This window comes from Sinocyclocheilus rhinocerous, unplaced genomic scaffold (assembly GCF_001515625.1).
Source record: "Sinocyclocheilus rhinocerous isolate Xijiao unplaced genomic scaffold, SAMN03320098_v1.1 scaffold1405, whole genome shotgun sequence".
NCBI lineage: Eukaryota > Metazoa > Chordata > Actinopteri > Cypriniformes > Cyprinidae > Sinocyclocheilus > Sinocyclocheilus rhinocerous.
In genome coordinates, this window is record NW_015645543.1 from 338194 (window position 1) to 362233 (window position 24040).

Below are 24040 nucleotides of genomic sequence, written 5' to 3' on the forward strand. Positions count from 1 at the left end.
AAACTTTAGGAGTCAGCTGTCCACGGTAGTCCTTAAGATATCAGCACAATAACACACTCAGCAAAATATCGTCTAATTATCTTTATTGATAAAATCCCAGAAAATATTGAGATATATTTTTTGTCAATATTGCACACCCCTAATAAATTTAACGTTTTGATTAGAAAAAAATTCTAATAAATATGAGATGTGCCCCTTTTTCCACTTGAGCCCCTGCCCCTCAAAATGTCAGTGCACGTCCCTGCTCGGAGCAGCTCTTTTTCTGTTACAGAGGACAGCGGAAGGGGAAAGCTGTCTCCAAGCAGAGGATGGCCCACTGGATAGTGGATGCCATCACCTTGGCCTATGAAGCACAAGGTGTGCCCTGCCTGCTCAGGCTGCGTGCTCACTCCACTAGGGGTGTCGCATCGTCCTGGGCGCTGGCTCGTGGTGCCTCGCTAGCAGATATTTGTAGAGCTGCGGGCTGGGCAACTCCTAACACGTTCGCTAGGTTCTGTAGCCTACGTGTTGAACCAGTTTCCTCCTGTGTTCTCACCTCAAATGGGTAGTGGCACTGAGAGGCCCGGTTCAGAGTCGGCTTGTGGCGTCTATAATGCCTATATGCTCCAGAGAGTTCCCTAACCAGGCAAACCCTGTTGAGTCCTCCAGCACTCCGGCAGCCGGACGTGGTGGAGCGTCCGGCGCCAGGCCTTTCATCCAATGAATTCCTGAAATCTGGTGTGAGGCTAGTGCCCATATGACTGACCCTGTTGGGATCCCATATGTGTATGTCCACGGTACAGTTACTAGGGCCGTGTTTCTCTCAGAGACTTCCATGTGCAATAGGACCCTTTTGGGTTACTCCACATGAGTAAATGTCACTCAACCCCCCTGTGGGAGGAGGTGACTCAGCAGCGTGCCTCTTCCAAGTAGGAAGGGCACGCTTTCCCAGTGCTATCCAAGTCCTACTGTTTAGGTTGCTCGAGGAACAGCAGTAGTCGACCTTCTCTGTGTAGAGCCCAGTCCTATCGTCTGCCTTATAGGAAGGTTCGGAAGGCTTACACAGGGCGCTGGAGGGGGCAGCACCTGTGGCGCGTTGGTAGGGATTCCCAATTCGTCGGTCACCGACGTGACGTCGAGAGTGACCGACTGAAAGGGAACGTCTCAATTACATGTGTAACCCTCGTTCCCTGAAGGAGGGAACGGAGACGTCATGTCCCATCGCCACAGTTGCTGTACCACCGCTGAGCTGCCGGGTCACCGGCTTGGCTCCTCATAGAAAACATGAATGAATGCAGTGCACCTGCTGCCTCTTATTGCTGCATTGTGGGGTGTGGCAGCCAGATGCGAATTTCGCATGCCAATGTCCATTGGCTCGTTTAGTTACACCCGAAGTGGATTGGTCTCTCTGGCGAGATTCCCAATTAGTCGGTCACCGATGTGACGTCTCCGTTCCCTCCTTCAGGGAACGAGGGTTACACATGTAACCAAGACATTCATTTTGCTATGGACATCACTGAAAATAGTGACAACTTGCAGTTCAGTAAGTGAACCACATGTTGATTCAGTAACCGCATTGATGGATTCAGTTTAGTGAGGGATACTTCCGACTGATTCGAACTGATTTTTTTTAACTGTTCATTAGAAGAATCAACAAATTTTTTAGTAATCAGACTACACTGGTCGTGCTGGATGTGTTTGATTCATTAAAAAGAACTAGCTCATAAGAGTCATTTGTTCATCATTTGTACTATTCTGATCATGCTGCATGTTTTGGATTCACTAAAATGTAGCAGTTCATGAGAGTTATTTATGCGTGAATTGGACTACACTGGCCGTGCTGTAAGTTTTTGATTCAATGAAAATAAGCAGCCCATAAGTTTTTTGTTTGTCAATTAGACATCACTGGTCGTGCTGTATCTATTTGATTCACTAAAAAGAACCAGCATATAAGAATGATTTATTTGTGATTAAAACTTTTTTGTTTGTTCGTTTGTTTTAGTTTTTTTACGTGAACATTGCGAAGACAGCTCAATAAACATTTTTTTTTTTACCATTATTTAGTGATGCACAGCCTTTTTATCGCATCACATTCAATGCATACTGCAAACTCACAATCACAGCAAGGTAAAATATGATTTTGTTTGCTGTGGCACTGAAGATTCAGCAGCAGGGGAGCGTATGCAGGAAACGTTGCTTATAATATACAGTCATAGCCTTCCAATGTCAAACAGATGACACACTCTAATATATAAATACATATTTGATTTCTGAGCATTTCCTTTTAATAGCACGTTACAGTAAATGACTCCCATTCATTTTAAATTCCTATATTAAGCAGGTCTATTCTATCTGTACACCAAAGGAGTAGAAATAGATAATCTAATTTTCTGTTGAGCGATTTGTCTCCAGAAGGAATGTTTGTAACACAATTTGTTATAAAAATCCCTGGGCTTTGATAGATTTATAACAAAAGAGCAAAAACGGAGGGTGCCACTATCGCTCCCCTGACCCCATAAATCACATCTTTAGTGACCACATATTAAGTGCTTTTCTCATTCCCCGCCCATTAAAAGTAAATAATCTGCAGAGAATGAGGCATTTGCTAAGGAGGCATCCTATTTTTCATACGTGACAGTTATCTGAGTGAAGGTGTGCAGGTGGGACGGGAGGTGGAGCGGAATGATGATGTCCGATTAGGGACGGCGGACACAGGCCGTGTGTATTTTTAGAGGAAGGAGAATTTATTGGTGGCTGGTTGCTGGCGATGCAGTCTGGCACATTTTACATCCTAAACTGGATCATCATTTAACACTGATGACGCGTAGAATGGTTCGGTGTTCCCCTCTCCAGATGTACATCGCAAATATCTTGCTGAATGTGTTCTGGCTTCCTGTTCATACATCTTGGGTCGCCATAAAATTGTAGCAAGTCACGTACATCTGGACTGAATAATTCCACATATTTATAAAATGAAGTTTCGCCCCAGCAAGTGAAATGAGATGCAAACTGCATTGGTGGAGGAGAATAATTAAGTTCATTAAGTTAATTATTTTTTCCTCCTGAGCAAAAAGTAGAAGGAAATAGCAACCAATCGCTAATTAAGTCCCCCCCCTTCCCTCATCATATTGGGAAAAAATGAACATTATGCGGCTACATCGGTTTCATGTTGTTGCATATTCATAGCTTTAAATTAAGTTAATACCTCTCATATAAATCATGCAAATTTATGAAGTGAAGGTTTCATTTTATTGCACCATATTAAGTCATGTTCGATGCACAAGGTGGCTGTGAAGTGAGACATTACTCAAGGTTAGTCCGTGTTATTTATGACATATCTGTCAGTTAATACTCAACTGGCTTTTATTGCACTTTAATGTGCAAGGAAGTAATATGAAGCGCAGTTATGAGAGTGATGATGATGGCACAGATGTGTTGGACAGCAGGGCAGGGCCAATGATATCTGAGACTGATCAGTGTTAGTGATGTGCATAACACAACATAAGACACATAGTTTTAACCCTCATGGTTTGTTGGGGGTCTCAAAGACCCCAGGGTCATTCAATAATTTTCTACAATTCTCAGATTTTTGTGGGTTTTATTTTATTTTATTACTATAATGATAGAGAGTGATCATTTTATTTCATTTTAACAGTATTATTTTAAATGTGATGATACTACTGCAGTCGAAGTTAACACTGAGCAGTAGTGGTGTTTTAGTGTCACTGAGATAATATTATTATGATATATTTGAGTTAGTTTTTCCAGCCTTTATTATGCAAGGTGAAATAAAATCCCTGCAATCCTCAGGGGATCTGCCATCTTTCCAGGTTAAACATTTGCCAGATCACATCCTCTCACCGCTGTTCTTTTGACTCAGGAACCTCAAAAGCCTCGTTTGAATAACTGGCTCCATACGTGGAACATTTGGCACATGACCAGGCCGAGCACGCCGATTGTTCGTCCTCGGAAAAATGAAAAGCTACTTCATAAGACCCCTGGTTTGGGTCATAACACCATGATTGTTCTTAACTAGTGCGAGTGAGAGAATCCAGCTGGGTCATATCTCCCTCATTAATGAGTCATTGGGGGACCCTGTACCATTACTATGATCCGGATTGTGCACTTGCTGCAATTTGCCACGATTAATGGAGGAGGGTCAACCCGGGTCACTTTCAATTTCTACCCAGAGGGGCGAGAAATGGAAACAACTCATTTGCACAGATTTGAATAATTTGCAAAAAGGAAATATGGGGCGAGGAGAAAGAAAGAGGCGATAAAGGAATCGGGTAGAGGACTCGAGCGCTGTTGCACTTTGCACAATAATAAGCCGCGCTGCCGTCGGCGGCTGGCACAAAGGCTATAATGAATATGATGGAGGATATGAATCCAGATGTGGGAATAAAGCTCGCCTTTCTCTGTGCAGTCTCACTTGGGAGCGTCTGCTGCGTCTAGTGAGCTTTTAAACTTATCATAAATGTATTAAGATTGCACCGGGCCATGAAACAGCTGTACACAATTAATCTTCTGCAAATCTTATCTGAAGAATTGCTTTCAGCGAAGTAACATCTGCTGCGAGAGGCGCTTATTCATGGGCGACACGCGCCTGCCACACTTTTATGCGTAGGGCACGATCATTGCCAATGAAGTAAAAATTCATCGTTTTCCCTGTTCGGTAAAAATAACATTCAGCAGCATTAAAACATCATCCATCAACATTGTCTTGGGGGCTCCAAACCCATCGCAGCCCGACAAATTAAAGAGAATATTCATTTCTGTGTGAACTTGCAGTGTGTGGCTTCACTGAACTGATACTTTCTGCCTCTGTTTTCATTTTTTTCTCTCTCTTTGGAGAAGATGAAATTGAAGCAGTGCATTTCAATATCAGCAGCGCTCTGGCAGTTTGGCCTGGTGCAGGAAGTACATAGTGTGACTGCCATCATGATCTCTCTGTGACCTAACAAAAGCCTTTGTGTTTGGCTGTGATGTGGGGAAAAAACACATTATTGCAGTGTTAATACATTTCAAAATGAAGTGTTTATCATAGTTACCTCTAAATATAAATACAATTATTTTTTTAAAAGATTTCTGGGGTCAGAAGTGTGGGGTCAGTAAGATTTTTCTTTATTTCGTTATTTAGTAAGAAATTTAAAAAGAAAATTTATTCAGCAAGGACACATTAAATTGATGAAAAGTCACAGTAAAGGCATTTACAATGTCACAAAAGATGTCTATTTCCAAAAATGCTGTTCTTTTGAAATTTCTGTTGATTAAAGAATCTTGAAAAAATATATTATGGTTTCCACACAAATGTTAAGCAGCACATCTGTTTTCAACATTGATAATAAGAATAATAAGAAATGTTTCTTGAGCATCAAATCAGCATATGTGACCCTGGACCACAAAACCAGTCATAAGTAGCACGTGTTTATTTGTGGGTCAAAATGATCGATTTTTCTTTTATGCCAAAAATCATTAGGATACACGTAAAGATCATGTTCCATGAAGATATTTTGTAAATTTCCTACCATAAATATGTCACACTTAATTTTTGATTAGTAATATGCATTGCTAAGAACTTCATTTGGACAACTTTAAAGGTGATTTTCTCAATATTTAGATTTCTTTGGACCCTCAGATTCCAGATTTCGGCCAAATATTGTCCTATCCTAACAAACCACACACCGATGGAAAGCTTATTTATTCAGCTTTCAGAATGGACCCTTATGACGTTTTGTGGTCTATGGTCACATATTATAGGATACACGTAAAGATCATGTTCCATGAAGATATTTTGTAAATTTCCTACCATAAATATGTCACACTTAATTTTTGATTAGTAATATGCATTGCTAAGAACTTCATTTGGACAACTTTAAAGGTGATTTTCTCAATATTTAGATTTCTTTGGACCCTCAGATTCCAGATTTCGGCCAAATATTGTCCTATCCTAACAAACCACACACCGATGGAAAGCTTATTTATTCAGCTTTCTCAATTTAAACAAAAAATGACTCTCATGACTGGTTTTGTGGTCCAGGGTCACATATTAGAATGATTTCTGAAGGATGTGACACTGAATACTGGAGTAATGGCTGCTGAAAATTCAGCTTTGCCATCATAGAAACAAACATGTATTTAAATAGAAAACAGTCATTTTAAAAAGTCTATTTCACAACATTACTGTTTTTTGCTCTATTTTTAATATGGTGAGCATAAGAGACTTCTTTCAGAAGCATTGAAAAATCTTCCCAACCCCAAACGTTTTAATGGTTGTGTGTATTGAAAATAAAAATATATATATTTTAAAACAATAGTGCAGATTTTTTAATGCCAAGTATATATTTCCATGTTGAAGAGTTGTTTAAAGTTTGAGAATCACTCTTGATTGGTCACATGACAGGTGGGTAATCAACCAAACAAGAAGAGGAACTTTTACGCACGCTTTACATCTTTTATCTTCTCAACATTAATTACAATCATGTAATTTCTTAATCCCCAACTGTCGGCACCTCACAGATGGCGATATTATTTACAATACACAATGTTGCTTGGAGCCCGGCCAGATGCTGTCTTAATATAGATTTGATCATCTGTAACTTTGGCAGTTTGTCAATTACTAAATTTTTTGCAATATGAAGAGAAAAAAATAACAATCTGTTCATTATTAATATCATAACGGTCAGATTCAAAAAGTTATAGTTGAAGAAAACAGTCAGACAATTTTCAATAACTGTAACCAAATCACGAAACTAATTATGGCCATTTCAGTTGATCATCAACCACCCACAACTTCTTCCAAACATCAATTTCCATTGACATTTTAATTTTTTTATACCGAGTAAATAATATTTTCTACCCCAACCGTAAATTTAACCTTTAAACACCACTTTTGCATTTTTAGATAAGTTATTATTATTAATAAGTTATTATTTATGATTATTATTTGGACTGATGGCTGCTCACATTGTAAGTGATTTCAGGTTTTGTATTTAGCCCCCACAGTATTTTTAAATGCATTCAGAAATATAATCACTTGATAATCTGTAGAAGTTATATATATTAATATATCATTCATATTAAAATGCTCAACATCAGTCTTACCCTGTTGACCTCAAAGTGGAAATTAAAGAGAATAGCATCAAAAAATCATTAATTTTGTATGCTCTCCGTGATTCAGGATCTGTACCTGCTGAGGCCGTGTCTGCTTTCAAACCGGGTTTATGTTTAAAGCTCAATGTGTATTGTTCAATGTGACATGGTCAATTCATCATTAGTTTTGAGCGGAGAACGGATGAGTACACTTTCAATTTAGTTCACAGCCTTTCTTCATTCATCATGCCTCCTCATCATCCATCATTTCCTCTCTTTGATTTGTACAAAAAACACACTTTCATAAGTTTAATGCAATTAATCATAAGGCAGGATAATTTTCTATTAATGGACCACAACCATTATTTCATTATTCATTTGATGAACTTGCACAGTGTGTTTCACGGAGGTGTGATTATAAGCACTGCTCACCAAGCATGAATGTGTGCCACTCCACATCTTTGTTGCTGTTTCTTAAATGCCTGCGCTGCCGCCTGACTGTAGCTTTTGTCTTCATATAACAAGTCCTGATAAATTGGAAAAGTTGCAGGCATAGATGAGAGCTGACCCGAAAAACAAAAGCAATCACAGTAAAGGGTAAAACGCCTGGAACGGTGAACCGCGACAGCTCTCGCATTCAAGGTGAAATTCTGCCTCCCTCTCCATAAAAAGAGAAACATGCATACGCACAGAAAGAAACAATTTATGATCTTGTTACTTGAGCTGAATCATTTCAAACCGTCTGGTTCCTTAAAAGTTATTTTGCAATACTGTCTCAGACTGTAAAACTAAAAACTAAACTCAAATTTTAAAAATAGCCAATTTGACCCCTTCCTTTATGTGCAATTAATTTACATCAGTATCTAAAACTCATGCTATTTAGTCTTTTTGCATGTTTTGGCATGCATCTACTTTTAACTCATTTAAGCCTGGTTTAATCAGTTTTATTTTATAGTAGCATTTAGGTACTATTATATTTTTTTATTGATATTTTGAATCCGATTTAAATTTTACATTTGCTATTTTATTCTAATTTCAGTTCAAGTTTTAGTAATTTTGTTATGAGAAATGTTGCTTTGGGAAATAAAAAGTGTTTTATATTTTATTTTATTGCAGTTACCATTTATTTTATTTAAAGTAACTTTTTGTTTTAGTTTTAACTATAATAACCCCCATTTCTACGCCTTAGTTAGGAAACTTGTACACCTGAATTTAAAGATTCATCTTAAGCAATGATGCTGTATCAAAATTCCAGCTGATTATAAGAACATAATTATTTTTCAAACTGAATAGTCTTGAATCTCGCCGCAGATCAATCAGCCCTCAGACTCAAAGAAGTTCAGACTCCATTTTAGCTCAATCAAAAAGGAGAAAAAAAAATCAATGTGGTCCAATTATAGGCTGTTTCATTAAGGTATGTTAATCAGAATTGCAAACGAGTTGGGCTTATGATTTCTCTTCTTGTATCCTGCCAATATACAGTAGACAGTGTTGATGAAATCAACCGCATAATTAACCCACCGTTTGAAGAAAGTGTTACCTTGATTTTAAAGTTAATGAAATCTATATATAACTATATTTTTACATATTTTTTTCCTTATATACATCACATGAAATGTATATATTAGATGCTGCTCTTTGCTGCATTTAAACACTTATGAGACATGTTTTGAAAGCTGGATTCACAGTGTACCATGTTAAAGCATCATGCATATCCTTTGGTTCCAGCTATGGTCCAGGAGAGGACATGTCTAAGGCCACGACAAAAGCCGAGCACACTTCTTTCATTGTATTATTTTTCCTCTCCTCAGACACCCCGCCAGCTCTTTGATTTGGACCGTATATGTTTTCAGTAATCCATTTTTTTCAGTCAGGTCTTGCTGGAAACAAGCAAAAAAGCATCAATTGTGCAATGCACTGCTCACATAAACAAAATATGACATGTAAACATCAGTAAAAACCACAATTTAAGGTAATTAGATTGTCTGAGGTAAATGATTTAATTCAAATGCAAAGAATGAGCAGATGCTTTCCAATCATGTGTAATGCTTTATCCAGGTTGTATTTGAGCATATTCTAAAACACTAAACTCCTCGTGAGGTGCCGAGCTTTTCGAGAGTCTGCAGAACACTTCTTCCAGTATTCCTCTATTGATTTTTCCCTCAGAGACGTATTGTACCTCAAGATCTCATGCATTAGTGTAGGAGGTCCACTCGAGCACAGAAAAGATGGTGGAACAATGTATTTAAAAAACATTCGGCTCTAACTAATGGCAGGTCCAAGGCAGAAGCGAGGTCATTTACCCCTCTGATTAGGTAAGCCAGTCAGTTCCAGGCAAACTGTGATTTAAAATGATGTCCAGCTTGAACTACATTCTCCAGGAAAATGATCTAATTTAGTGATTCATTCATATTTACTGAGTGTACTGGCATTACATTTGTATAGATCACATCTGGGTAAAAACAGAAATCGGGAAAATCGAATCAAAATACCGAGACGTGGCCGCCTGTCGCTCGGAGTCTACATTCGAGGCTCTGCCGGGGTCACTTCCATGCTTTTTATGATGTCGCTTTGAAATCTATCCGAATCACATTAAATTGGATATAAAGATGTGCAGACACATACATCACAGTAAATGGTGTGCCAGAGCACTGCTCGTGGAGAATCCCACCTCAACAATCAGGTTATAAAATCGGCTTCAGATCCGATTAATAATTTACAATCCTGTTAGGGGAGAACAAACATTTCTGTTCAAGCAATTTAAGTTGCAGGACTGTTATTAAAGCCCGCCGCTGCCTTTCGCTGGGGCTTGAGGATCGTCTCGGGATGAGACGGAGAGAAAGAGAGAAAGCAAAGCCTGCTCCAGCCCTCTGTGCCAGAGAATAACTATGTTCTATTTCACACTCTATGCTTTCTTTATTAAACTGCCATCGCAGCAAGCACATATTGCTCACTGTCCCCTCTTTGAATTTACCGTGACTTCACCCTCTTCTTTCCCCCGTGCTGGGAAACTTTCTGTCCACTTTCCGCAGCGAAATCTTAGCGCCTAATGACTTTATAATGGCAGACGTTTCAATGGAGCTCTAAGTAAAATGAGCTGGTGCTGCTGCAATCAAGAGCTCAATGGTGCTTTGTGCATCACCCATCACTAATTGACACAAGGGAGACAGATTTGCCTTTTCACAGAGGGCTGAAAAGGCTTAATGTAATTGTTGTATATTTACATTCTACACTGGTTTTGCTCACGCTGTGTACTTTGAGAATAGGAGTGATTTTGTTATAGGACTGCTAAATATCATGTTAAATAAAATGACTGATTCTTTGAGAGATGAATATTTAATTTCATTATTTTATTAGGAAAGGCAATCATGATAGTGAGCTGTCTGATGTGGCTCGAATTTTATTTTTTTTGGTAAGAGTGACATCTAGTGTCCACACAAGAACAGCTCACTGGACCTGAGAAAAGTGTGTGCAGCTTTAGGATCTTTAAGAAATCATGTAACAGGAATACAATATGAAGATGCACAAAGTGAATATTTTAACATGCAAATTTATACAGTGTATTGTAAAGGCAACTAGGCATACCAACTCCCAACAACGATTGAGAACAAAGCGAAAAAACTAAACCAAGTGTTTCACTAAGTCATGTAACAATATATCATCACTATTTTAAAGATTTATGTACACATTTAAAAACACGCCCAAAGAATTACAAGTTGAGATCTCAAGAAAACATTTTCCAGTTAAGAAAAATATAGCTGAATCAAAAGGTGCAGCATCGCACTGTGCCGATGGATGCTGAATGATTGTGTCTGGTGGCTGAGCTAGAAGTGTTTCATACTTTCAGATCAAGTTCATAAATAGTGTGAGATGAAATTTACACGGGACCTTCAGAGGCTTCATGACAGTCTAAGCCTACGATCATACTGCTGTACATCTTCTGCTGCTCCTCCTTAAATGATTCTTTCACCTTTTCCCTCTTCAGTCCACCATCCCTGCAACACAATTATACTTTGTGAATATAAAAAATTTGTGAAAGACTCATATTAGCAAGGCCAATATTTGGTCATGCCAAGATTATATTGGCCATCATTTTTGTCATGCACTATAAATATACATTCTATAGGCATTCTACAGACATTTAATTATTTAATGCATGTTTACAGTACATATTTAATCATAATTGGGGGTTTTTTCAGGACTGCTGAATATCACGTGAAATTAAACGATTGATGCTTGGAGTGATGAATATTTATTTTAATTATCTTATCTGGAAAGGCAATCACTATAGTGAGCTGTCTGATGTGTCTTTCGTTTGGTAACAGTGACCTCTAGTGTCCTCAAAAGGAACAGCCCACTGGACCTGAGAAATACAATATCAACATGCACGAAGTGGATATTTTGTGAGGGAATCTAGAGACAACTAACTCCCAGCAACGCTTGAGAACAAAGTGAAAGTCTGAGTGTTTCAGCATGTCTTGTAACTATATATCATCACAATTTTAAGATTTCTGTACATATTTAAAAACAAAGAAGGACAAGTTCAGATCTCAAGAAAACATTTTCAAGTTTAAAAAAAATATGGCTGAATCATAAGGAGCAACACCGATGGATGCTGAATGATTGTGTCCAGTCCCTGTTGTTGGCTATTGCTACAAATATACCCATGCTACTTATGACTGGTTTTGTGGTCCAGGGTCACATATTTGTAAATGTAAAACAATTTTTTTAAAATTTTCCGCTTTTTTTCTTTTTTAATACTAATATTTGGTTGAAATATGTTGTGCAGGGTTGTTTGTATTCTTACCAGGACAAATCCACCAGTCCTCCCTGATGTGCTATGGCTGATTTCACTCTGTTAGCAAACTGAACCGCATCCTCTCCATCCTACAAAACACATATTCAGATACACAGATGCAATAAAAAGATAGGAAGCATGGCTCTACCAGTCAAAAGTTTAGACACGTAAAATCCTCAACAAATCCATTAAAACTAAGTAATAATAACAGAAATGGGGAAAAAGTGTTAAACAAATCACACCTATCTTACATTTAAGCTTCTTTAAAGTAGTTAGTAGTAACCCTATGCTTATACTAGAGCTCTGCAAGCTCTGGTGCATTCTGGGATGATTTTAAACAGGTTTGATTATGGTACCCATGTTTAAATAAACAAATAAGTTTATGTTCATGTTTCTGCTTAGGCTCCAGCCTCCCTATGACCTTACAAAGGACAAGCAGTTTGGAGAAAGGATAGATGGATGTTTCTGCTTACCTGTCGAGTCATAGGTGGGAGGTACCACATGTTGCACACGATGGCCCAGCTTGTCATCATCCTGAGGAGGTAGCTCACCATGTTGTTCTTGGCACTGTTCCAGAAGGCATCTCCAAACTGAGGGTCATACTGACAGAGAGAAGTACATGAGGTGTGTCCCTTTTAGAGGGTAACCGTAATACTGCTGTAGGAAAACACTGGGTTGTTGGTACTCGATACCTTGATTGCTACTGGGTATATAGTTCCACCGATTTCAAAGCTTCCCTTCTTGAACATCATGACTGATGTATTATTAATACAAGTTCCTACAACAGACACAAAGACAGACCATAGGAAATAGGATAACAAATGACAGAGATTTATTCAAATAAATATGTGTAATATGCATAGAAAATAAATATGTATATTATCATTTATATGATTTATACTATATGGAAGCTTGTTTCCACCACAGAAATAAAAAAATTTAATTTTCTCATAATTACAAGTTTACAGCTTACAATTCTGACTTCTTTTCCCAGAATCGCAAGTTATAAATCTTGAAAACTTATGAGTTTAAATCTTACATCATTAAATCTTTTTTTTTTTTTTTGTCTTTATTTGTTTTGTTTCTGCCATGGAATAAAGAATAAAAAAAAGGTAATTACAACTCTCAATTCTAATTTATCATTTTTTCTCATAACTGCAAGTTAATATCTCACGTTTTCTGAGTTTATATTGTGCGATTTTTTTTTTATTCTATGGTAGAAACAAGCTTCCATATTTATACTTTTTTTGTAGTAGATTGATACTGCATAATTACTGCATTACTAGAGACTTGCATAAGGACACAATCACATAAATATATATTTTACCCTCTGGGAAGATCAGGATTGGCAGCTTAGTTTTGTCAGCAATATGGTCTTTTAACCTGCGGAAACAGCAAAATTGAGGTTTTATGTCCTAAGCGAGGACATGTTATACTCCACAAGACTGATCAACACACACTTTGTCACCTTTTGGCAACCGCATGGCGATCTTTCATCTCGGATCTCTCAAACCACACATGGGGACAGGACCGCACCATTGACCTCTGGATGACCCCCATGAGGCCTCCATGAACTTGACCTACCTGAGGACAATGAAATTGTGTTAAAGACACCTGAGACCCTCTAAAGACACACAATGTCACACCGCTGGTATAGTCAGCGTGACTCACCATAGCATAACATCCATCATTCGCCAGAATGACAATGTCAATTGGGGAAGTGTGGTTGGCAACACAGATACCTCCTTTTTTTGGCCGATTCTCTCTGTTATGCATCCCATGAGACATATAAGAAACAATGGTCATTTGACTATATTAGGGAGTGTTAAAAAGAAAGAGGTGTGCGTGCATGGGCCGAGAATGACAATGGGACATAATTATTCTCCTTTTTTATTCTCAGTTTTACCAGAATCAAATGTAAGCCTTCATAATTTCTAGCATTTCTTACTAAAAGTCTCTTATGTTGTTGCTGAATTGCTTGTATCCATTTCAGTCATTCTTCAGCTTCTTTTATTCATTTGGCTTGCAAAATACAGTTTGGATTTTTTTGTGCTTTATTTAAAGTGCAAAAAACTCCACATAACTTTTCTAGGCATGTTTTAAATGAATATAAAAATTTAGGGGAATACATATATATATATATATATATACACACACCCCGTTGCAGAAAAACACAGAGAAGCAGAGGGAACCGGAAGACAGTGAGATCAAATTGGAAAGACTGGGATCAAAAAAGAAGCAGTGACTCACTTATTATGATAGCGGATGGTAGCAGACAGGCCTCTGGCACATATTCTGTAGCATGTAATATGAACCAAATCACTGAGCCAGTTCTTCGCACTGAAAGAGACACAGACCCTTCCCGTTAGGAAATGCTTCTTCAAACTTTAATATGAAATTAAATATCAGCATTCCATCCATATATAACAAACTTCAAAATTCTTATTCAATCAGTCCATAAATGAAATACAAGAGGGTATGATATAATTAATTATGCCATGCAATTTTAATTACTTGCTGCTAGGAAGCAATCCAACAAGAGTAGTTCCAATCACCAACCAACTCAATCCGATAACAGCCAACGTGATCCTATGACAAGGAGCAATAACTTGATTAAATATATGGGGGAATCACAAAAAAAGACATCCAGGTCACAATAATGAGAAATGGGAGTGGGAAATGTGCTTTAATGTAATAAAAAAAAAATCTAAATGCTGAAATACTATTACAATGTAAAATAAAGTTTTCTATTTTAATATATTTCAAAATGTAATTTATTCCTGTAATGACAAAGCTGATTTTCAGCATCATTACTCCAGTCTTCAGTGTCACATGACCCTTTAGAAGTCATTCTAATATGCTGCTTTAGTGTTCAAGAAATTTTTCTTATTATTATGCTGAAAATAGTTTCGCTGCTTAATATTATGTGGAAACCATGATGCATTATTTTCAGTTTTCTATGTTGATTAGTTTAAAAGAATAACATTTGTAAAAAATTTCACTGTTGATCAATTTAATGCATCCTCGATAAATTAATGTCATCTGATGAATGAAATATCACTCCAGTCTCACCTCAGAGGCAACAAGATACAGTAACGTATAAAAACTCCCAGGCCCCATATGATGGTGAGCCGCACACTGATGTAACGAAAGTTGTTGTTGGTTCGCGTGAGGAGGTTCCAAGAAGCCAGTTCCTCCGACGTGAAGCGCTGAGTCACCTGATCCTCAACAATGTTCTCAATGCCTTTCTTACAGAAATAGAAGGCATCACACATTGTAAAGTCTCCCCCCGCCAGATTTTTAGGATGGGATCGTCGCAGCTCTCCGATCTCCTCCTCCATGGAGCCATCATCTTTCTCAATGATCCCTGAGAGCACATTATGAATTTGAAATGAGACCAGACAGAGGAGAAAACTGCACAATGCTTGTGGAGCACCACTATGTCCCTCCATTTACATTAATTAATTTATTTTTTTATTTTTTTGTCTGGATATAATAATGTAAGCATGATTTCATGTGTGTCCTGAGCTCCGGATCCAAGCAAAAAATACCTTGGAGCCGGGTAAAGTTCATAAATAAGATCAACTGAAATGATGAAATCTGCCACTTGCTGCAATACCAATTACAGTAGACTGACCATGACTGACAGGCATCCGGCCAATAATAAATGCATTTCAAACATTAATTTCTTACTGTATATAAAGAGTTGTGTCAACTAAAACAGAAAGCTTGTGACATTTGTTATCATATAAACTGACTGCCTAGATGCTAGAAAGGAATACATAAATAAAACAGCAAAGGCAGCAAACTAAAGCAGACTTTTTAATTATTGTCTAATATGCAGCATCAATAATTCCAAAAAGGAAACTGTGGCTTCACATGACATTATCTTGAGATCGAACACTTGTGTTTTATGCACATGATGTTTTGCACTTACAAATATTTTTGCACTGACAAGACATCCTCATTTCACTCACCGTTGGCTGACTGTGATGGCAGTGTTGGCTGTTCCTTCTGTCCTCTTTGGATCCTGAGAGTCGCCCACTGCCACAGATCACAAGTTTATTTTCAGGTAACCTTTAACACAGTGCTTCCTATATTCAGGGATCGCTTAAACTGTCATGTACAAATCAAAGCTCAATACGTCCTGTTCTAAAAACAAAACTCTTGATGATGAAATGTATTTTAGTTTTATGCCTTTTGACCCTCTTTTGCAAGTTTGTCTTGGCATTTTCAACTTCTGTCAGGTCTAGGTAAAAGAAAAAAGTTTTCTAAGTTTGCATCGACAATTAATTTATATGTGATCAGATATGGAAAGTAATTAATAGTCATCTATCTTTTCAAATTCGATATGATTTAGCGCCTTTACCTCCAGTGTCTTAACCAGCACCTTGATGTAGATATCTGTGAACCCCAGGGACACACCAAACATGGCAGGTAACACGATAAGCCCCACTACAATGGACAGCCACACCTGGAAGAGCACGAATGCAATTTCCCAAGCACCTTCCATCTCTCTGCTCTCCTTCCTGTCAGTCTGTGGGACGGGGCTCTGGGCTCAGGCCATCTGCTCAAGCGGGTGAAGGTAAAAGCCAAAACAGAGGTGGTGTGTGTTTAAAATGTCGTAATCAGTGTGTTAGTACTGCCTCTGGGGAAATTTTTTTATGTGGTTGGTGGCCTGTTTCTGTATTACTGTACAGCATCTGACCTGTTTATTCAGTTCATCTTAAACAAATAATGCTGTAAACATTTTTAAAACACTAAAATAAAAACCTCAGGTGAATTGTTGGCTTATATTATGATTTTACTTAACAAAAATATTATGTAAAATCAAACAGCTTGTAAGAACCTTTATGAATATCTTTGTCATTTGTGACCCTAGACCACAAAAACAGACATAAGGGTCCATTTTTTTTAATTGAGATTTATACATCACCTGAAAGCTGACTAATTAAGCTTTCCATTGGTGTGTGGGATAGGACAATATTTGGCTGAGATGCAATTATTTGAAAATCTGGAATCTGAGGGTGCAAAAAAATCAAAATATTGAGAAAATCGCCTTTAAAGTTGTTCAAATGAAGTTCTTAGCAATGTTTATTGCTAATCAAAAATTAAGTTTTGATACATTTATGGCCGGAAATCTACAAAATATTGTAATGGAACATGATGTTTACTTAATATCTTAATGATTTTTGGCATAAAAGAAAAATCGATCATTTTGACCCATACAGTGTATTGTTGGCTATTGCTACAAATATACCCGTGCGACTTATGACTGGTTTTGTGGTCCAGGGTCACATTTTATTTCATATAATTTTTATAGTGAGAGCTAATAGATCTATACCTTTATTATTCTGTTGGTAGCTGTAGTAGTGTTATTTCTTTTTTTTTTTTTATAACATTTGTACATAGTTGTAGTAACTATGGTATGCCTATTTTATTTATTTGTATGATATTTGTGTGTGTCTAATATTTGTAGTAACTGGCATTTTTTAATGATATAAACAGCTTATAAGAACCTTTATGAATATCTTTGTCATTTGTGACCCTAGACCACAAAAACAGACATAAGGGTCCATTTTTTTAAATTGAGATTTATACATCACCTGAAAGCTGACTAATTAAGCTTTCCATTGGTGTGTGGGATAGGACAATATTTGGCTGAGATGCAATTATTTGAAAATCTGGAATCTGAGGGTGCAAAAAAATCAAAATATTGAGAAAATCGCCTTTAAAGTTGTTCAAATGAAGTTCTTAGCAATGTTTATTGCTAATCAAAAATTAAGTTTTGATACATTTATGGCCGGAAATCTACAAAATATTGTAATGGAACATGATGTTTACTTAATATCTTAATGATTTTTGGCATAAAAGAAAAATCGATCATTTTGACCCATACAGTGTATTGTTGGCTATTGCTACAAATATACCCGTGCGACTTATGACTGGTTTTGTGGTCCAGGGTCACATTTTATTTCATATAATTTTTATAGTGAGAGCTAATAGATCTATACCTTTATTATTCTGTTGGTAGCTGTAGTAGTGTTATTTCTTTTTTTTTTTTTATAACATTTGTACATAGTTGTAGTAACTATGGTATGCCTATTTTATTTATTTGTATGATATTTGTGTGTGTCTAATATTTGTAGTAACTGGCATTTTTTAATGATATTTGTGGCTAATAAATGTATAAACTGTGGGATTTATATTTTATTTATTTTATATGGCATTTGTGGATAGCTGTAGTAATTATTATGGTATTTTATTATATGATATGATTTTGTGGCTAATAGCTGTAGTAACGTTAGCTTATTTCGGCGAAAATTGTAAGGGTCTCCGTAATGCATTAACTTCCCTAAGTAGAAGACACTCTTCCTAAAAGCTTATCAGAATTGCATATTATTTAAATACAATTCTACTAGATGATTTTAGAAAACTATAATGGCACCTATTAATAATTATCGAAAACTTTTACATTTCTTGAGTCTCCTTTCCGTTATCAGAAACCGCTGTGCCATAACAACAGGATCACATGAGCGGTAAAACAACAGCGAGCTAACAGGGATTACGATTCAATACAGCACCTTCACAATACCTCGATTTCATTCATTTCTTCATTCCAGACGTCTGAAGATGATGTTACTTATACTGTATGTCCCAAATCCCGAAACTATGTCCGAAGTTTTCCTGTGACTGTTACAAAGTTCGGAAACATATGGTTATAAATGATGCACTAGCGCCACCTTGCGTCACGTTACGAAATGTGTTTATCATAATCGTGTTGTTTACGACCCTATTAAACGCGCTATATCTGATGAAAATTTATCGCTAAACGATACGTTAATCTATAACGCATAAAATGTTTTAAAAACATAAAACATATATTATTGTTTTTCTTAAAATAGTCATTAAAATTATTATTCGCACAGTGTTTCTCCAAATCATCCTTCTTGCTTACTGGGAAGTAGCCTATGACAGGGAGAAATTTTGCAAGCATGAAATCCCAGCGATGCAATGTTTGTCCAAAATTCCCCTCAAAACAAAAATATGCTTTAAAACCATAGACTGTATGTTTAAAACCACAAGTAGTTTCACAAAAACTAATGAAAATGCTGGTTTCTAATGTACTGTACATTACTCCGCACCACATGGTGGCAGCATAAGTTAGTGTTTAGCTGTAAACTGCCGTCTCTTATGCAAAGAATAACTAAACGAAACCTACGAGCGCAGAAAGTTTATACATGTAGCCTGCTAACTTATAACTATGAGGTTGCGGTAGTTAACACACGGTTTAGTCCAAAAGCATGGAGGAGTTCAACACAACTGTTCGTATATCGGGTTTCGCGTTGAGTTCACTGATGTTTCATCATTTGAACAGTGATGCGGATGTGGTAAGTGGCAAACGATCCCAGTGTGACCGTATGATCCTTGGTTATGAATTAAATTGCGAAGTAAGAAGTCAAAGATGTCCGCTAAGCCTTTCCTCAGTCCCATAACTTCTGTTTATATTTGTACTGTGTTTAAAGGAAGGTCTTATTCTTGGAGAGAGTGTTGGAGAGGAGAACTGCAGGATCACCGACTCACAAATTGATCACATACAGTTTGAGCACACAATAAGTAAATTGACTCTAATTATTTAATATTTTCATATAATAGTTACAACACGAAACCCAAAAACACTAGCCTCATGACGTTTTCTCTTTTTCAGATATTCAACCAGACAGCAAATGACTTTCATGGAACAAGTAGTTCATCAGAATATGAGAAAGATTTTGTCCAATCAGGAACTTGTTTTCATGCTGCTCACTCCATCTCAGGCAACAGCATCAGGCTCCACCCATCGACTTGAGTTCTCAGCTTTCATATGGCACAGCAGGTGAGATCTGAGGATTTTACTCTCAACTCTGGCACACAAACATTCAGTAGACTTTTTGAAGCTTAGAAAACTATTTATTTTCTCCATGCAGCCAGTACATCAACATCCCCATCTTTGTGAGCAACCTGGGAAACCTTGAACAACAGGACTACTGGAGAGTGTCAGGCACATGTCCAGCTTTAGGACGGAGTGAAGCTGTTAATCAGCACAGGTACATTCAGAATGTTATTTGCAGTTAAAGGAATAGTTCAATCAAAAATGAGTATTTGCTGGAAATGTAAATGTATTTGCTTATGTAGGTGAATTTGTTTCTTCATTGGAACAGATTTGGAGAAATTTAGCATTACATCACTTGCTCACCAATGGATCCTCTGCAGTCAGAATGAGAGTAATCCACACAACCCCAGTCTGTCAGTAAACATCTTGTTTGTTACAAACATGCAGCTTTTCGCTGTACAGTTCCTTCAGTAAGGTGTTTTTAACCGGTTCCACTTCTAGACAAAATATGAGTCTATCCCCCGGTTTCGCACACAAGGCTTAAGCCTAGTCCCCAACTAAAATGTAAGTCTGAGCTTTTTCAACTGAAATAAACTTGCACTGATTGATCTTGAAATATGTCAGTGCCTTTGTTTTGTAGGCATGTTTATAAAAATTACTTTAAAATCCTAATTGAACTATGGCCTAGTTTTGGCTCAAGCTAAGCCCCGTCTGTGAAACTGGGCCTAAAATTCATAATAACGCTTTCTCTAGTAAAAAAAAAATCCCATACCCTGTTGTCTCTCACATCAAAATACACAGACATGTTTGTTTAGAACTGTTTTCACATGTAAATGTTGCTTGATCTGTGCATATTTCTCTCCTGATTCAGACTAGATGATTTTTTTTTCTCTAGTGAAAGCAATATTATGAATAGATGATTTTAGCGGGAAGCTAAAACATCTTAATGGTGGATTTGTTTCTTACAAATACAGTTTTTTACTTTACAACATATTAACTAACGGACTGGAGTGGTGTGGATTACTTGTGGTTTATTGTGATGTTTTCATCAGCAGTTTGAACTCTCATTCTGACGGCACCCATTCACTGCAAAGGTAAGCAAATTATGTAATTCTACATTTTTCCAAATCTGTTCTGATGAAGAAAAAACTAATATGTCTTGGATGGCCTAAGGGTGAGTACATTTTCATTTTTGGGTGAACGATTATCTTTCAAGTCTTTTTGGTTTTGTTTGCCAAGGCAAACTTTTTTTTGCCTGGTAGATGGTAAAAATGCAAAAACATCCCATAGACTTGCATTTAAGGAGGGGTCAGAGCCAAATCTAGAGATCGGACTTTCAAAGAGGTCTGGAGGATCATGACATTAACAGCTATCCTTGAAACCACATAGTACTGCAGTTTAGGAAACAACTGCATAGTATTTTCCCCACAAAATATACGAATCTATCTTTTTCTTTAGAAGTGATAAATAATTTTTTCTTGTCTCTCAGGACACAATTCTTCTGCTCAGGGGATGATTTAAAAGAGGTCAGAAATATCAGCAGCATGAATGATGCCCTATTAGGAGAAATGCAGGTTAGTAACTACATTTCTTATTAGTTGCAAAATTGTATCTGGTGTGAAATGAGTATATGTAAATCATATGGACAATTCATATGCGTCTTTTGTTATATAGAAAGTGTGTAAGGAAGTGGAGAAGAGTGAAAGAGCAGTAGAGAAGCTTCAAGAAGACCTCAAACAGCTCAAGGAGGCAATCAAGGAACACTATGAGAAAAATGAAAGTAAGATCTATTATGTCAAGTGCTCTTTATATGGGTGCCTCCTAGGCTTGCCGCGATAGACTGTGCTAACGGTGATACCGGTGTTAAGCCGCAACACCGGTTATGTCACTTGCCCACCACGGCACCGACCCCCACTGTCGTTTTGATTTTTTATAGTAATAAAAATTATTTTGTTCAGTAAAAGAACAGACACTACAATTAAAAACTGAACGCCTCCAAGGCCAATTACACACTACGAACTGAGACTTGTCTGCAGATTTCAAACAAAAGGGCTTCAGTCTTGTAGTGTGTGCTTGCATACAAATTGCTGTAAGGTAGCAGTAGTAACCCTTGTTTTGTATTTAGTTGATAAATTATATTCCTGTTCTGATCGTATTAGTATAATATTACATACATTTTTGGTTCATCAGAATATTATAGTTGTTTTTTTTATACAATTTTGTACAAACCACAGATCAGGTTTTTTATCTTTAACTAAAACTAAAAACAGAACTTGCAGTGTCGCAGTAGTAACCATATGGATAACTGAACAACTTTGTATTCCAGCCCAAAAACATGCCTCTCCAGATGAACCCAAAGAGAATGTACTTCTGTGCTCAGCTCTCAGAATGCTCTTCCCCGATGCGCCTTCATTACGGACACAAACCCTCACTGTTCAGGGTCTCCCTGTATTAGAACTGTGCTGTAATACTGACCATAACGTCGATATTCCCACCAAGCTGCCTCTGATTCTGGAGAATCAACACACCAGGAAGGACACAGCCCCCCGACTCAGGAAAAAATGCCTTGTCGCTGGTTATTCTCAAAGACTTAAAAGGAAGAGGAAAACGAATGACACCAGCGAGTCGGCCTCTGACAGCGGGTCAGATACAGAGATCGAGACGAATGGACAGAACAGACGTATCTCTCCTACCTTTTAAAGAATGAAACTGAGCCTGGTTTTATTGGTACAGCAATCTAGCCACGACTGGAAAGCATTACACATTTTGTACCTGGAGGTTGCCTTTATCTTAATATGCGTTCTATTTTGTTAATTGTTTAATATCATTTTTTTAAACTGTAATTGTAAATGTTTATAAATTCCTTAAATTAAATACTGAATTCACATATGTGGTGTTTTTATTTAAATGAGTTTTATTCATTTTCTGGTTCATCAGGTTATTATAATTATGTTCCATTGTTTATTTTTCACCATTTTACAAACCACAGATTTACAGAAACAAAAGGATGGTCTGCAGCGTCGGTCTTTATACAGAACCTATTCAAAATGTTTGATACCACAAATATCAGGGTCTTTAATAAACTGTGGATCCTTCAGAGTGACTGACATAAAACCTGTGGACATCGCAAAGACCTTTGTTAGTCAAATACTCTGGTTTTACTGTATAACCATGGAAACTTTACTGAAAGCACATAAATATTTCATTCATAAAAAATAAAATCAACAAATTAAAGCCATAAATTCTTTACCCATTGAACGAGCTTTCTTTATTGCCTTCGATACCTCTTTCTGCTTCCGACCACACAAGCCTGTGAAGCAAGAGTTATGGTGTCCCAAATTACTAAATCACATTTAAATAAATATTAATGTGAACATTTAAACCCAGTCCTCTCACCTGTTATGTGTCTGCCGTATATTCTGCCTGTGTGTGGTGAAATAAACTGGGACAACAGCTGGAGAAAAAGGATTGCTTTTTGATTATTTTGCCAATAAAAATATAACTCGTATACATTTTACCAACCTGAACGTTTTTGAAGTCTACAGTTACATTACACAGGATGCAAGTTTTCGGAGGGGACTTGTATGGGTTTTCCATTTTAATAGGCTGGATAAGACATAATGTTGTAATATTAGTGCAAATAAGTATTCAAATGGTTTCAGAGAACTTCAACAAAGTGTCAAGCAGAAACGCATGTATAAAAAAAAAAAAAAACGTACTATATCATCTTTCTTTAGAGATTCTTGCTGAGATGTTGTCAGACTTCTGATGCATTGTGCTGGAAGAGATTAAATAGGCTTACAGCATTTCATGACTAACAAGCTATCATTCTTTAAAAAATTACGTTGAACAGATCAGGACATCATCTTATATTTCCCTGTAACATCTAGTTAATCAAATAATTATTAAATGTTTATTATTGATAAAGAAGCTGTGTGCTTCTCATAAGCGTGCTTACGAAAATGTACTAGTTACTAGTCCTGAAAAACATTGTGCTTTTTAAAAAAAAATTGAGAAAATAATGTAGCAGAGATACCTGTAGCCCTAGGTGTGACCGGTTGCTTGGGAAGAGCCTGTAATAACAGGCGACTAAAAGAAAGGGCAAACATTCCTCGATGTGTTCAGGAGGAGGCCACTATTTCTGCCTGCTTCTTCTGCGGAGTCGTTTAGCGCGGTTATGGTGGTTACGTTTGTTGCAATCTACCGCCACCTACAAGATCGGAGCAAGCGAACGTCACTTCAAAATGGATATCCTGCTTCTTCTTCTTCTTCTGTGGGTTTATTGGCGAGTTGCATAC

The 24040-nt window shown here is 37.2% G+C and overlaps 2 protein-coding genes and 1 pseudogene across 3 annotated transcripts; 1 reads left to right on the forward strand and 2 right to left on the reverse strand.

Moving 5' to 3' along the window:
- Positions 1-10409: 10409 nt before the first annotated feature.
- Positions 10410-18677, reverse strand: LOC107706479 (glycerol-3-phosphate acyltransferase 3-like). 2 transcript variants are annotated; one of them, XM_016510199.1, is made up of 13 exons: positions 18465-18677; positions 16239-16436; positions 15847-15913; positions 14942-15236; positions 14384-14458; positions 14120-14209; positions 13541-13634; positions 13338-13453; positions 13197-13252; positions 12562-12647; positions 12343-12471; positions 11879-11958; positions 10410-11066 (listed from the first exon to the last, which is right to left on the reverse strand). In XM_016510199.1, the coding sequence occupies exons 2-13, from the start codon at positions 16380-16382 to the stop codon at positions 10949-10951; spliced, it is 1350 nt and encodes a 449-aa protein (XP_016365685.1). In that variant the 5' UTR covers positions 16383-16436; positions 18465-18677; the 3' UTR covers positions 10410-10948. The 2 variants fall into 2 exon arrangements, with proteins under 2 accessions (XP_016365685.1, XP_016365684.1); XM_016510198.1 differs by having other exon boundaries at positions 18454-18677.
- A 367-nt stretch (positions 18678-19044) lies between these two features.
- Positions 19045-22563, forward strand: LOC107706480 (BRCA1-A complex subunit Abraxas-like; annotated as a pseudogene).
- Positions 22564-22633: 70 nt separating this feature from the next.
- Positions 22634-24016, reverse strand: LOC107706482 (28S ribosomal protein S18c, mitochondrial-like). Its single transcript, XM_016510200.1, has 6 exons — positions 23779-24016; positions 23462-23520; positions 23265-23348; positions 23139-23196; positions 22993-23052; positions 22634-22857 (listed from the first exon to the last, which is right to left on the reverse strand). Exons 1-6 carry the CDS (start codon positions 23849-23851, stop codon positions 22781-22783), a joined length of 411 nt encoding a protein of 136 aa, XP_016365686.1. The 5' UTR covers positions 23852-24016; the 3' UTR covers positions 22634-22780.
- Between the last annotated feature and the right edge of the window lie 24 nt (positions 24017-24040).